Below are 14,949 nucleotides of genomic sequence, written 5' to 3'. Positions count from 1 at the left end.
GGTACCATGCTAAAACCTGGGGATACAAACTAAGTTAAAGAATTCCTGCCCTCAAGGGTTTTGTATTCTAATGGAGGAGATACCATATATACAAAAATAACATAAATAACATGTATGCAAGATACACAGAGTAGATGGAAAGTTAGTAGATGAGGTTGTAGAAGCTGGGAAGACCAGGATATTTAGTTAATGGGTTAACAATTGTTGCAGAAAATGAAAAGATTTTTTAAAAATCTATGAAAAACTCTCAATCATGTCAATATATAAATTTATACTTAGTTACTTCAATGTGTCAGTATGAAGAAGACAGCAAAAACATTTTGGAAAATATGGCTTAGGATTAGGAAAGGAAAAATGTTGGTGAACTATTTAAAAGCTGCATAGTTATATATATATCATGAATACTTTCTTCCAGAAGAGAGTCAGAAGGTCCTAGACATTACAGATACTGAAAAACATTACAAAATGAAATTGAGTATATTTTAAAAGACAGAAAATGAATGGTTACAGATAAAGAAGTTGTTTCTGGCTCAGTTATCAGTGGACAGTCAAACCATGAACTAGTTTGGGCAATGGTCAAAATCAACACCAAACCAGAAGAAAGAAATAAGAGAAGACAGCACTGCATGCAATTACAACTGCTAAAAATTGAGTGATCTAGTCAAACAAACTACTGAAGACTGGAAAATGGGTAAAAGAAAAAGGTGACTGATTATCATACTTTCCAAGAGAAGTTTAAATCATGTGAAGGAATCATCCCAACAGCAGGCCAAAAGATTTTAGAAATTGTACTGATCAGCAAACAATTGAACTCAAGAAACATGGTGGTTACAGGCCATATGGATTAAAAATACAAACTAATTAGGGGCAGCTAGGTGGTGCAGTGGATAAAGCACCAGCCCTGGATTCAGGAGGACCTGAGTTCAAATTCGGCCTCAGACACTTGACACTTACTAGCTGTGTGACCCTGGGCAAGTCACTTAACCCTCATTGCCCCGCAAAAAAACAAAAACAAAAACAAACTAATTGGTGTTCCCAGCCATTGCCGCTGCCATAGTTCTCCAGCACTAAGGGCCGCCTCTCGCTCTCAGGGCCCAAGCCAAAAGAGAAGGGGGGTATATGAAGAGAAGTTTTCAGGAACATGGCTTGTACCAAGCAAACTGCCCGTAAATCCACCTATGGTAAAGCCCCCAGGAAGCAGCTTGCTACAAAAGCTGCTCGCAAGAGTGCGCCCTCTACTGGAGGGGTCAAGAAACCTCATCGTTACAGGATGGGTACTGTGGCTCTCTGTGAAATCAGACGTTATCAGAAGTCAACTGAACTTCTGATTCGTAAACTTCCCTTCCAGCGTCTGGTGCATGAAATTGCTCAGGTCTTCAAAACAGATCTGTGCTTCCAGAGTGCAGCAATTGGTGCTTTGCAGGAGGCAAGCGAAGCCTATCTGGTTGGCCTTTTTGAGGACACCAACCTATGTGCTATCCATGCCAAACATGTCACGATCATGCCAAAAGATATCCAGCTAGCACACTGCATACATGGAGAACGTGCTTAAACTCCACTATGAGGGGAAACATTTTTCATTCTCAAAACAGAAAAAAAAAATCTCTTCTTCCTGTTATTGGTAGTTCTGAACGTTTTTTTTTTTTTCCCATGGAGTCAAAAGGTACCTAAGTATATGATTGCAAATGGAAAAACAGGGGACAGAATCGGGTATTGTCAAGTTTTTTCCATTTTCATTTGTGTGTGAATTTTGAATATAAATATGAGGACATAAAGCATTAATGCAGTCAAAAATGTTTCCTTGAACAAGTTTCAACAATTCAATTTTATAACAATTATAAATAAACTTGTTAAATTTTTCTGGAAAAAAAATACAAACTAATTTATAAAATTTCAAAGAGAAGCATGGAAGGTTAGGATTTAATAAGATATCCCAAGGTAATGAGCAACATAGATGGAATTGCTGGTTATCTAGTCCTGTAACACTCATGATGAGCACAAAATGCTAGGGGAGAAAAGAAATCTGTAGAAGGTTTAGTATGAGACTCAAGTAAGTCAGAATATCCCAAGAGTATTTATAAATGAAACTGGGAGGACAACAAATGGAAGAAAAATGGAACATCTGCAGGTGTTTCCATAGTGACTTATTCTCATTGATCAGGCAGGCAAGAAGCAACTTATCAAGTGCTTATCAGGTGCCAGGCACTACGCTAAAAATACAAAGAAAAGCAAAAGACAGTCTCTATGGGACCTCCACATTTAAATTCTATTACCTCAGCCCCCAGTGGGTCAAAGGATGCGAACATGGCTCTACCACTCCTCCTGCCCCCTATGCAAACACACACGAAATCTGGATCAGATCTGAACACAAGGGAAAAAAACCCTCCATATTTGAGGTGATGCAATTTTTAAAGAAATGAAGGACAGATTTCCCAGATACTGGAATGGAGGAAGATATGAAAAAACTGAGAAAAGTCACAGACTTGTATTATATAAAATGGTGATCCAAAAGACATCAGTAATACCATTCCACATTTATATTCTAATCTCTAAAAAGCCTTTATGAAAATAATCTGTACTTGCATCAAAATTATATTTGAGGAAAATCAAAGAAAATAAGCAAATTTTCATGCACAATTTCTTAAAAGAGTCTTCATCTTCACATTTACACAACTGAAGGCCTCAGAGCAACTTACTAAAAGACATAGGGAACATAACCTTTTACTGGGCTTATTATTTGCTGATTTTTTAAAGCACTTGACTCAGCACAGCAAAATGCAACTTCAGACACTCTCTTTTCTCAATTGGTCTTCCATGCCTATGTTAAACTCATGTAAGATTCCCTGATTGATACAGAAAGCTAACTTTATTCAGCAATTATGATTATCAATATTAAGCAAGGCACAGAACAGGAAGACTGAATGTTCACCTAAGTGTTTGTCACCAACACAGAGGTTGTACTTTGCAAAATCCCAAAGGAAGAGGGAGCATACAGTCTCACCTTGGAGAAAATCTACTCAAGCCCTCTCATGTTTCAGATGATAAAACTGAGACCCAGAGAAGTGAAGTGATTTGCCCAAAGTCACACAGGCAGAATATCACAGAGCTGCAATCCAAACCTAGATCTTCTGGCTCCAAATGCAGAGTTACTGCACCATTGGCATGGATTTCTTGGAATGAGGGGGGATGATCATCACAATATAGCCTGTAACAAGAGGCAACTGGACCAGATTATCACCGAGGTCCCTTCCGATTCTAAAACTACAATCTTGGAGCCACTCAAAAGAGACTGACAATAATCTATATAGGAACAAAAATGGAAGAAGAATCCATCCAGACTATAACATAAAGCTGGACTGGCCACCCACTGAGTTGGTGCATCAGTATATGTGTCTTAGACAAGGATTCAAGGAAGACAATGAGCTGAGGCCATAACTGAACAGCAAGAAGAGGTTATGGCTGGAATGCATCTGAGAAACTGCAATGTTTTCAATGACTCCAAGCTGCTCTATGTTAAAAAACTAAACAAAACAAAAAACAGACCAACCATCTTTTTCACATCTTTATACTTCTGGTGAGATTGTAGAGCTGCTAGTCATAGAACATGACAACCTCAAAAGAATCAGAATTATTGGGGGTGACTCAAAGGACAATGGAAAGACACACTGTGGGCACATGCAGAATGCAGCACATCACTACACGTGGCTTGAGCACAAGAATTGGCATGAAAGATGTCCAGGAAATGTATAATTGGAAGAGAAGGTAGATTGTAGAGCACAAGTAAGTAACAACAGATGGACATGCCAAGTACTGCACAGGTAGCCACATAATATTTTAAGATCTTAAAGGAAAGCCTCCAACATATTGAGTAGATCCTCTATGGAGGATTCCTCCTCTGTGCAGGATTCATAGGCTGGCACAGATATTTTATGAGCTTTGCCACTGAAGAAAGTACCCAGATTATGAGAACACATATGCATTTAGGTATAAGGAATATCTGCATAGAGATATAGATAATATAGATTCAATGACTACATGAGACTAGGAGGCAAGGTACAAAGGTTTTAGTCCTTTGTTGTGATATAGGAAAAAGTCATATTAACTTCCCAACAACTTTCTCAAGTGTGTTTCTTCACACTGATTATAAAAAACTGAGGATGGAAACTTCAGTAACTTAGGCAGTAGTGACTTCAGAAGTTGCAATTTGTGGACAGGGAGAAAGTATGACAATGAGAATTGATTGGTAAAAAAAGAGTGAACAATGTCTAGTATCAAAGTGTAAGAGTCATTGTAAGGGGCTAAAATTCTAGCTAGTCTAAAATATCTAATGAGTGGTAGCCAATAAATTATAAGCTTTAGTAAGAATTAGACTTTTAAGCATTTATTAAGGAAAATAAGAATTTAGTGAAGAGAGAGAGAAAGGGGCCTAGATTCATCTATCTATCAAAGGGAGAGCACATTTCGCTCCACTTTCCACAAGAGTCCAGTCGAAAGACAGCGAGAGAGCCAGCCTCGCCCCTTCTTCCTCCCACAAGCAAACGTCACTTCCCGATGCCAAAGAAAAGCCACATGACTTGCCCTCAGATGCCTTCTCCTCATGGCAGAGCTTTCCTACATCATAATAAGTCTCATGGCTCTCAAACTTCAGAATAGAAATATATGCAACTTGGACAATTAGTAAATGTTGCTGCATACCCTTGCAATGTATCTAAATATGCTTATTTTGATCCTATGAGGGAGAAATCTTTTAGCTACCATGAGATAATATCATGAACAGGGACTCTACCATTTGAACATAAATGACTAGGAAAAGCATTGTACTCATTATTAACACATGTTATTTAACAGAACCATGAAGAAACAAGAGATTAAAACCACATAGATTATTCAAATAGCACTACATTCTGCCTTAAGTTTGTATTCAAAAGAACATGGCATGGTACCAAGTGAATTGGAAATATCTGAAATTGACAAAAGTCTGACTACTGGAAGATAGATTTTTTTTTTCTATTTTTATTTCAATTTCCCTTCTTTCTTTTTTCCTAAGATTTGGGGGGGAAAATTTTTTTTAAACCCATGGTCTTTATTAACCCTTCATCTCTAGGGAGAGTTTAGATTTGGATCAAAAGTGTATTTCCATCTTTGTCTTGTGTTAGTTCCATACATCCTCTGAACTGTCTAGTCTGACATGATTTAGAGCCTGCCTGAATTGGATTCACATGTGGTGATGCAGGAAAATCTTCTAAAACATCTGCTTACACTGTGTCTGTTTTTTAACAATTATCATTCTTTTTGTTTCCCTGGAATAATTAGCTCCTAATTATATTACTCCACCATAACATCTCTCACATTTGTACCTTGCTTTCCATTCCTGCTGGCACTAGCCTTAACTCTTCACATATCAACTGGACTATTTTATGGCCATAGCCTCCTAACTAGCTCCCTTTTTTCCCCCCAGTCTCTTCATGCTCTAAGTTCCTCTAAGCAAGTCAGAGTAAGAGCCAGATTATTGTTCCTAAAATAACTCCTTAACAAATATTGCCTCTCTACCTTCTCAAACCTAACTTTCTTCATGATTACCTACTAAATAAAATACAAACATCTTCAATTTGGCACTTTACAGCAACTCACTCTTTTTCTAACTGCTTTTTTTTCTAATTTCATGCCTACATAAGCCTGTGTCTTGGCCAAACTGGTCTACTCATTCATTTGCCATCTTCCCCACTCCCCTCCTCAACTGTCCCTCATATACTGACCTTTCCCACTTCTAAAGGGGTGAGGGAGGAGATGATTGACTTTCTCTCTTCTTCCCAAAATTTAAAGAAGAGACATCAAGTCATTAAGAAATCACAATTGGAAATTACTGGAAAATACCACAATTCTATGATACTATAGTAAATACTCAAATTTCATCTCCTCTGTAATTCTTTTTTTTTTTTTAGTGAGGCAATTGGGGTTAAGTGACTTGCCCAGGGTCACACAGCTAGTAAATGTTAAGTGTCTGAGGCCGGATTTGAACTCAGGTCCCTCTGAATCCAGGGCTGGTGCTCTATCCACTGCGCCACCTAGCTGCCCCAATCCTCTGTAATTCTTTATGGGCACATGATTCTCTCTTTGTTTCTCTTCTATGTACTTTTAAATTTATTAACAAAAGATATAAAAGTTAAAACATGATATGAATAAAAACAATTCAACTGTCACTAAGTTCTGTTACAGAAACCCTTGGTTTTGATGTTGTTTCTCTCACTCACGTGTGGTTTCAGGACTTCTTCATCGCTCTTCCCTCTCTGTTCAGCCAACTTTTAAAGGCTGCCTGTCATTACTTCGTATTCATTTTGTAAATATTTTGCATTTACTCATCTCTGTAGATCTTTTTCCAGTAAAATGCACATTTTTACCTTAAACACCAGTTAGTGATTGCAACACTATTTGCAGAGCCACTTGCATCTTTCTTGTTCACGAATCTCAGTCTTCCAACAATCTTTGCTTTAGAAAGTCATTCCTACCCTCTATACCACACCTCAAAGTGAATTCTTTCAGCTGAATCCTGGGAAGGGATATATGAGGTTCAGAAAGAAACAGCAATGTGGGAAATGGAGTAATTTATAGTACACAAAGGAAACCCATATGATCTCTCCACTATTTATCCTAAAAGAAAAGGGATAAGATCTGTGTCCTATTATCTTAAAGACTAATCCCCTTTAATCATTTAGAAGAGAAAGTGGTACTGAGTCATTAAGAGTAAATGGGGGAAAAAAGATAAGCATAAACCCACCAAAAAAGCAGGTGGGATTCTGTTTTCTAACCTGCATGGGATTAATCTTCACAGAACATTCAAAGCACTCCACACATTCTTTAAACTCTTTGTTGCGAAGATGAAGGAGCCCCTTGGAACGCTGGGCACGAGCACTCCGATGCTTGGACAGCTCCCAGGCCTTGTCATAGTAATGGTGGTCTCGAAGCACATCCCCAAGCAAACAATATAAAGATGGTGTTTCTTTCTTCTTTAATTCTTGCCTTAAGATTTCTTCTGCCTGATAACAGAAATAATTCAATTGTTTAATAAAGAAAACCAATGGTCAATCAAAAGCATGCAATACATTACTCAGTCATAGAGTAATCCCACATGTTCCCAAACTTTTATTGGTTTCTTAAGAATACCTATCCAACTGAATAAAACATCTTGGACACAGACTGAATTAGAGATGAACACCAGAAAAGAACTACAAGTCAACTTCTTTGTTTGAAGGTTAAGTGCTTGCTTTGACCAGAAGCTACAGTACCAGAAAGGCAACTTCAAAGCCAGACTGTGAAGAGAGATGTGTGAAATGCCTGCATTATTGCTTACCTGTCATGGAAGGAATCACAGAATCTCAGCACAGAGAGACCTCAAAGACTAAATACAAGACAGAGAGATGAGGCAGAGAATAGAATTCTGGGCCTAGTGTCAGGAAGACATGAGTCCAAATCTTACCTCAGACACCAGCTATGTGACCTTAGATATGTCACTCTATTTCTGTTTGCCTCTGTTTCCTCAAGTGTAAAATGGGGATAATAATAATTTTCACCACCAAGTGGTTCTCCAGCTTCTGCCCAAACACCTCCCAGTAAAGCTACAGAAATAATAATAATAACAACAACAACAAGAACTAACACTTTTAGAGTGAAGTTAGGGTTTGCTTTGCAACAATTCAGAGAGGTGGCTAACACAAGCTTTTTTATGACCATTTCATAGATGATGAAACAAAGTTAGGCAAGTGAAAGGTATATATAATCAACAGATTCTTTACTCCTATGGAAGTGAAGGCTGGTTGAGTGGGAGTGAACGGTTAATTCCACTATCTAGAAGGCAGGGAGCTTTTAGTGAAATCAAAGTAGGGGCTGAAGAAAAGTAGAAGAAATCTGAGAAGAAATAAAGAATGAGGGAAAGGAATGATCCCTTATGTTTGTATAGCCCCTAAGAACTTTACAGGAGGTTAGTAAAGAGTGGGTGTTAATGCAGAGGTATAAAACTCACAGTCCAGTCCCTGAACCAGATTAAATGTAATTGGGAAATGTCTAACAAAATAAATAAAAACACTACATAAAATAGATAATGTTAATGTGTGGTTTTCTAAGTAGATATGCAACCCAGAGGAATCCATTTCAGGTGTAGTAAAATGAACTCAAGACTAAGAATCAAAAGACCAAGAGCTAGACATGAAGCCAAATAAATGGTCCTAGGCAAAACATTTCACCTCTTGAGGTCTCATTTTCCACATCTATAAAATGATGGGATTGGACTAGATAATGTCCAAGGTGCTTTCCAACTCTAACTTATGGTGATTCAGTCTCAACTGTTTCTAACAAAAGCTCTGTAAGTCAGGCAGACGCACACCAAATTTGCTGTGTGTGCTTGGATCTTGCTCATAGTAAGTGTTTAATAACTATTTGCTAGAATTTTGAGAGATACCAATAAGTCAAAGCTCTGTCCACAGAAAAGACTAGCCAGGAGGGTGAGGCAACTGGGTACCATAAGGACCAGGAGGAGGATCTGGAGGTGTTTAAGTTTAAGAGCCTGTTTTCAACTTTTCTTGGTAACCGCAGCACTTAGCCAAGTGCCTGGCACTTGTTATTGTTGTTGTTCAATCGTCTCCGACCCTTCGTGACCCTGTGGACCACAGCACACAAAAAATGTCCGTGGGGTTTTCTTGGCAAAGATACTGAAATGTTTTGCCAGACACTCAGTAAGTACTTAATAAATGCTGGTTGAGAAACATGGTAGCTCAAGTACCTGAAGGCCTGCCGTGTGAAAGAAGGACTTATGCTTGTTTTGCCAGGCCAGAATGAGGAATAACAGGCAGAAGTTAAAGAGGTTATTTTCAGTTCAAATTAAGGAAAAACTTCCTAACATTTTGAACCATCCTAAACTGGAATGGACTATCTTGAGAGAGAGTGCTCGTCCCACTACTAAAGGCCTTTTGGTGGATGACAGAAGACTCCCTGTCAGGGAAGTTGGTATGAGGTGGAAGAAGGTCTCTAAGGTCCCCTCCAACTCTGAAATTCTATGATTCCTTGAGTAGAACAATGGCTACTTTTGATACTACAGAACACATGGCATGTGATATGATGGATAATAACATGATACACAATACATTAAATGAAATGTATTTATATATTGTGGAAATTTATTTTGATTTGGGGACCCTACCTTTAGGCTGAGATTGGAAAGCCTTCGGCCCTCAGGGTCTCTTCAGTGTGGGAGGTGCTGGTGCCCCTCCTCCTCCTCAGCTTCACCTGAGCCAAAAAGCCCCATGGGCTGTACAAGACGCCAGGTCAGACAGCTGGGGGGGAAAGCCCCCAGTTCCCTCTGACCTGAGTGGAGGTATCTGAGAGATGCTGGGCTCTGGCGTAGCCTGTGCTGAGGCACGTGAAGCTGGAACGCACCTCCCCCCCCCCATCAGCCGCAGCCCTGGCTAGCGGATTAGCTTGGTGTGTGGGTGCAAGAAGCCCTGAGATTTGAGTGGAGAGAAGAAAAGGTATATATAGACCTGGGAGTTAGACAGCAAGGGGGGCTGACAGGAAGACTGGAGGCCGGTGGACAAGACTCAGAGTTCAGACGGACAAGACGAGGTGGAAAAGAGGTCAAGAGGTGGCTGACGAGATTAGAAAGGGAAGAAGACAAGGGGGGGTCAAGACAAACAGTAACTCAGGACTAGGAGCAAGGAGGAAAGGCCAGCAGACAAGATTAAAGGGGCGGCAAAGGCAGCAGAGGGCAGACTGACGGAGCAGACAGACAGGAGGTCGGTGAGAGAGAAACACAGGGGTTCAGCAGTGGCAGTAAGGAGAGGAAAGTTAGAAGCAAGGGGATTTACAAAGTGAAAGGAGCTCAGAGTTAGAATAAAGGACTTGAGTGCCCTAAGGCCTCTTGCGGCTAAGGCCCTTATTGTATTAAAAAAGTACCAGGCTGATGATGAGTGAGATGAGCAGAACCAGAAGAACATTGTACACAGTATCATCAACATTGAGTGTTGACCTACTGTGATGGACTATATTCTTCTCACCAATGCAATGGTACAGAAGAGTTCCAGGGAACTCATGATAGAAGAGAATCTCCAAATCCAAGGGAAAAAAAAAAGAACTGGGGAGTATAGATGCTGAATGAACCATAGTATTTCTTTTGTTTTTGGTGCTGTTGTTTTTTCTATTTTGAGGTTTTTCATCATTGCTCTGATTTTTCTCTTATAACATGACTAATGCAGAAATAGGATTAATGTTATTATGTGTATATATATAACCTGTATCAGATTACCTGCTGTCTAGGGGAGGGGGAAGGGAGGGGAGGGAGGGAGAAAAATCTGAAATTGAAAAGCTTGTATAAACAAAAGTTGAGAACTATCTTTACATGTAACGGAATAAATAAATAAATAAACAAATAAAAATGTAAAAAAAAAAAGTACGAGGCACAGCAGGTAGGAAAGAGACGCAGTGGAAAGAGACCGCAGGAAAGCAGTCAGGTTGTACATTTTATTTCGCTGTATTCTTAATTTTCAATAGTATCTCATAAATAAACGCTGCTTTGATTATTTAGTTAAGAGGCTTCTTAATATTTTGCTTATCAATTTGGGAATGGAGCAGTGTGGTGGAACTTTATAAACGGCCCATATTAAATTAAATGCAGTCAGATAGCCAAATAGTCAAAAGTCCCCAGATTAGTCATCCACAAATTAGTCCCCCCAAAATTAGACCCAGTCATTTAAAATATATTCCACAATATGGATTTTATATATCATTTATAAATAATATATAATTTAAACTATATTTTCTACATTTAATCTCTATTTATCTTACATGTCTATTTTTACATATGAATAGTATTTTGTGTTTATATGTACATACACACAATCCACATACAAATCATGTCAAAAGGAATTATATTCAACAAGCACCTACTCTTTGCAAGCCATAATGACAAAAATGAATCACACCTTGCCTTCAAAGGAGCTAATATTCTGTTAGGGCAATATAACATAAACACACCTGAGTAAATACAGAATAATTGGAGGAGGGACCAAATTCTAACAAGTTAGGCTAGCAGGAAAGACTTCATGGGAGCAGGAGGCACCTGAGATAAAATGATCTTGAAAGAAAGTAAGGATTCAGTGGGGCAAAGAAGAGTAATTGCATTTCAAGTGTGTGAGAACGGCTTGTAAGAATAAACAAAGGATAATGAAGAGAGAGCAATCTCTATTATGTCATGTTGAGCTTTGTTGTATGTGATATTGTATGTTGTGGTGTATGTTCTGGTATCATGTTGTGCTTTGTTAAATCATACTATGCCTCATACTTTTGACTCCTTACTTTCCCAATTCCTGTTTGTCACCATTATTTGCTCCAGCTGTGTACTGCCCATGGTGACAATAGGCCAGAGCAACCCTTTCAAATAAGTTTTATCTACCTTCAATGAAAAATATTGATTTACAAAACCTGAGAATGCTAGGAAATATATACGTATGTGTGTGTGTATGTATGTAACAAAATAATAGTATCAGCCCCAAAAAGCCTTTCCACAAAACCATTACCTCCTCTTCCAAACTTGTATTAAATATGACCTTATCTATGAAGCCTTCCTAGCTCCTGTCCCACTTGGCTCCACTCACTTTGGGAACTAAAGGCCAAAATGTAATCATAGGTTTAGATACAGATTTTTTAAATTAACTTGCCCAAGAAAGTTTTCACATGTCAATAACTTAGAGCCAACTCATGACCCGAACTAATTTTGTCCATATCATCTGCCCCAGTGCACTTCCCCCATAGAATCCACAACACCCTCCTCTTTGAAAACCACTTACCCACAAATGGGCAGCATGACCCTAGAGACTCATGGTGGCCAGGGCCAAACCAGGAATCATTTTTAACTCTCAGCATGGTCCTAAATATTTCACAGGGATGTGGACTTCTAAACAAAGCTACCCAAAGCACAGTTGGAATACTATTGCATATCCTGTCATGTACATGTTTTGTTAGTATTTCTGGCTTTCTAAAAGCAAGGTTCATCATCATTTCAAAGCTGGGCTAGATACCATATGAACACCTGTAGAACTAGAGCACAAGGTACCTGTCTCTCAAGAGGCTTACACTTTATTCATAGAAAGAGAACATTTACATAACAAAAATTAATTTAGGAAATTTGGATAGTTTCAAATTATAGAGCAACCCACATTCTCTCCTTGACTACTTTACTTTGATAAGGTAAGGGAGAAGGAGGAGGAATGAGTCACATGCAAAGGTGAGGCAGCACTGTTGATGTTATGCAGCTGTATGCTATTAACCAATGTTGATTTCAGGTATTTCACTCTCTTCCAGACAAGGTGTGGAGTGTTAAGAATATCGCATTGGGGGGTTGATGGTAGAGAGGCAAAAAAGCACAAGAAGGTCCCTCCTCAGGATAAAATGTCCTATTTTTACTTTTTTTCAATGTTCCTAAACCCAAATTTAAGTGTTGGATCAATTAATTTGTTCTCCTTGAAATACTGACACTTCTCCCTCTTGCCAAAAAAATGATCTTTCCCAAGGGCAGCATTCACATGCAATATGTTTCCTCCATCTCCTAGTCATATTTCACTCCTCAGTCTATGCCATCTCCTTTCCAAAGGGCTCTCTTCTCTCTACTTATGCATTCATTTTCAATTAGTGGCCTTCAAAGAGCACATCTTTCATAGCAGTGTTTTTCCCCTATTAGGAATATTCCCCCAAAATGTGCCTTTTACATTGACTGACTGCACTAAGGAAGAGTAAATGCATCACAAAGGGCTAGCTGAGCTTCTGCCAAGTCTCAGGTGTGGGTGGCAGGAAATCTTCAGGGCATGCAAAAAACATACCATTCCTGATTGTAGGCTGCTACTTCCCAATGAGCAAATATTAAAGTATATTTTTATTTAAGTAGGGAAGAGGTTATTCAGGTAAAACTCCATTAAGGTAAAAAAAAAAAACTAACCAAAACATGCAAAAAAATTTTTAATAAGGAACTGCCTGCAAATTCTGTGGAGGGAGCACATCTGCAGAAAATTTATCAGGTTTCTAAGCCCTAGAAGTACTGTCACCACCCCCAAAAAGAACGTTTTTGCAACGTATTTGTTGCAACTTGTCCCTGGACTCTAATGTTTGTTCTTAGTTCACTTTTAGGAAGATGAGTAAACACTGATGATGGATCTCACTATAAAATTAAGCACATTAAAAGCTTCAAGGAGAGCCTACAGACACCAGTGGAAGACACACAGGGGTTAGACTAAAGGAGATGTAATTAATAGTATCTCATTCAATACTTGGCAAGATCTGTGATTTCATTGGTGTGGTTACTCCCTCCACCAACAAAAAGCACAATGCCCCCTCATTTCATAAGTTTGCTATGAAGCTTAGGCTCAGAGAAGAAAAGGGGACAATGGACCTCCTTTCTTTGCAGAGTTGAGTTTCTAAGGGTTGGAATACCTGCATATACTGTTAGACTTCAATGATGACTAATTTTGCTGAACTGCTATTTTCCTTCTTTTCTATTCTTGGTGACAAGGGAAGGTTCAATGGGTGGGGAAGGGGGAGGAGCAGATCTTAAGATGAAGGTGATATAAAAACATGCGGTATCAATAAATATTTAATAAAAAACAAGCTGAGTAAAAAAAAATCATCAGTGTGGTAGCAAACCTTTTGGTAATGAGCTTCTTTGTACTTAACTAGGCTGGTCTTCTGATGACAACCACATGGTCCATTGCCAGATTTTCTAGTTTAGAATCACAAAATTTTTGATTAAGGACTGTGGAAGAAACTTGAGAGATTATCTCCTCACAGAATAGATGAAGAACTAAAGCCCAGAGAGATAAAGTAATTTGCTCAAGTTAACGTAGGTAGTAAATGATAGAATTGGGATTTGAACCCAGGACCCCTGATTGCAAATGCAGAATTCATTCCACTTCACCACACTGCATGACAAGAGCTATTGGAACTTGTGCTCCACTGGTATATGATTCAGGAACCCAGGTCTACATCCATACAACAAACGAAGCCTCAAATTACAACTCTAGTGCAGGCTGCTGCTTACTAATGTCTTCAAAGCTGTATCATCAGGGAATGATTTCCCCGCATTCCCTTGTTCTATTAGAACGCAAGCTAAAATCAGCAGTAGGAGGCCATGCCAGTCTTTCTGATCTTGCTTGAGGACCAAAGAGGCAAACAGAATGTAAGAGAATGACTTAGCTGAGATTTTGTTCTCAAGGAGGAGGGATGGACTCAACAGTTTCTTTGGGGGCGGGGGGAGAATCTTGGTAACTAACTGCAGCTTCTCAAAAACACCAAAAAATTTGTCCTTATCAATTGCCACAAAAGGGTGAGTATGTAGCTGGATGACCAGAGGTGTGTCAGGATTGGGACTTTCCACTGTAGGGCTACAAGAATGAACTGAAATTCTTGGCAAGCAGCTAAGTCCAAAATGCACCTAGGTCCTTTACTTGAAGAGGTGGAGGACTATGGGCACGGAATGTTGCATAAGCTGTCGGCTGAGGTCCAAATGTTGGTTTTTCTTAACTGTTTTTCCTTGTTACAAGGGGAAATTCACTGAGATCATGGGAAAGAGAGAGGCAGTGGAGAATCTTACAATGAACTACACAGACTTAATAAAGGTTTGGGGGGGTTATTTTTTAAAGGAGGCTAAGTTTAAGCAATAGTGATTTTAGGGTTAGTTTTGTTTTGTTTTGTTTTGATTTTTTAATACAACTGAGTGTGAAGAACAAGACAGATGCCTTACAGATCTCTGAGGTGGAAGTCCTTCAGAGCTATAGCTAAAGTTGCCCTGCCCCCAAATAAGTAGGTCATAACTTTAAGGAAGTAGGGGGGAGCCTGGCTCCTTTTAACAGAAGGAAATAGAATCTGCTGGCCAGATGGAAAGGTCTCTTTTGTAAAAATGATTGGCCCACAGAGTCA

General features: G+C 39.1%; 2 protein-coding genes across 2 annotated transcripts in view; one reads left to right on the top strand and one right to left on the bottom strand.

The window, feature by feature from the left end:
• TTC27 (tetratricopeptide repeat domain 27) overlaps nt 1-14,949 on the bottom strand; it is a 230,231-nt gene that overhangs the window by 66,136 nt on the left and 149,146 nt on the right. Inside the window, 1 exon segment of the mRNA XM_043987972.1 lies at nt 6,807-7,034. Within this exon segment, the coding sequence (XP_043843907.1) occupies nt 6,807-7,034 (228 nt within the window).
• Nucleotides 1,136-1,552, top strand: LOC122743201 (histone H3.3A-like). The gene has a single exon (XM_043987974.1). It carries the CDS (start codon nt 1,142-1,144, stop codon nt 1,550-1,552), a length of 411 nt encoding a protein of 136 aa, XP_043843909.1. The 5' UTR covers nt 1,136-1,141.

Source organism: Dromiciops gliroides, chromosome 2 (genome assembly GCF_019393635.1).
Source record: "Dromiciops gliroides isolate mDroGli1 chromosome 2, mDroGli1.pri, whole genome shotgun sequence".
Lineage (NCBI taxonomy): Eukaryota > Metazoa > Chordata > Mammalia > Microbiotheria > Microbiotheriidae > Dromiciops > Dromiciops gliroides.
Note: the sequence above shows the minus strand (reverse complement) of the source record. Positions and strands in the feature narration are given on the sequence as shown.

Excerpts from the sequence above, each read along its gene's own strand:
- LOC122743201 (XM_043987974.1), top strand. The coding sequence starts at position 1,142 with ATGGCTTGTACCAAGCAAACTGCCCGTAAATCCACCTATGGTAAAGCC.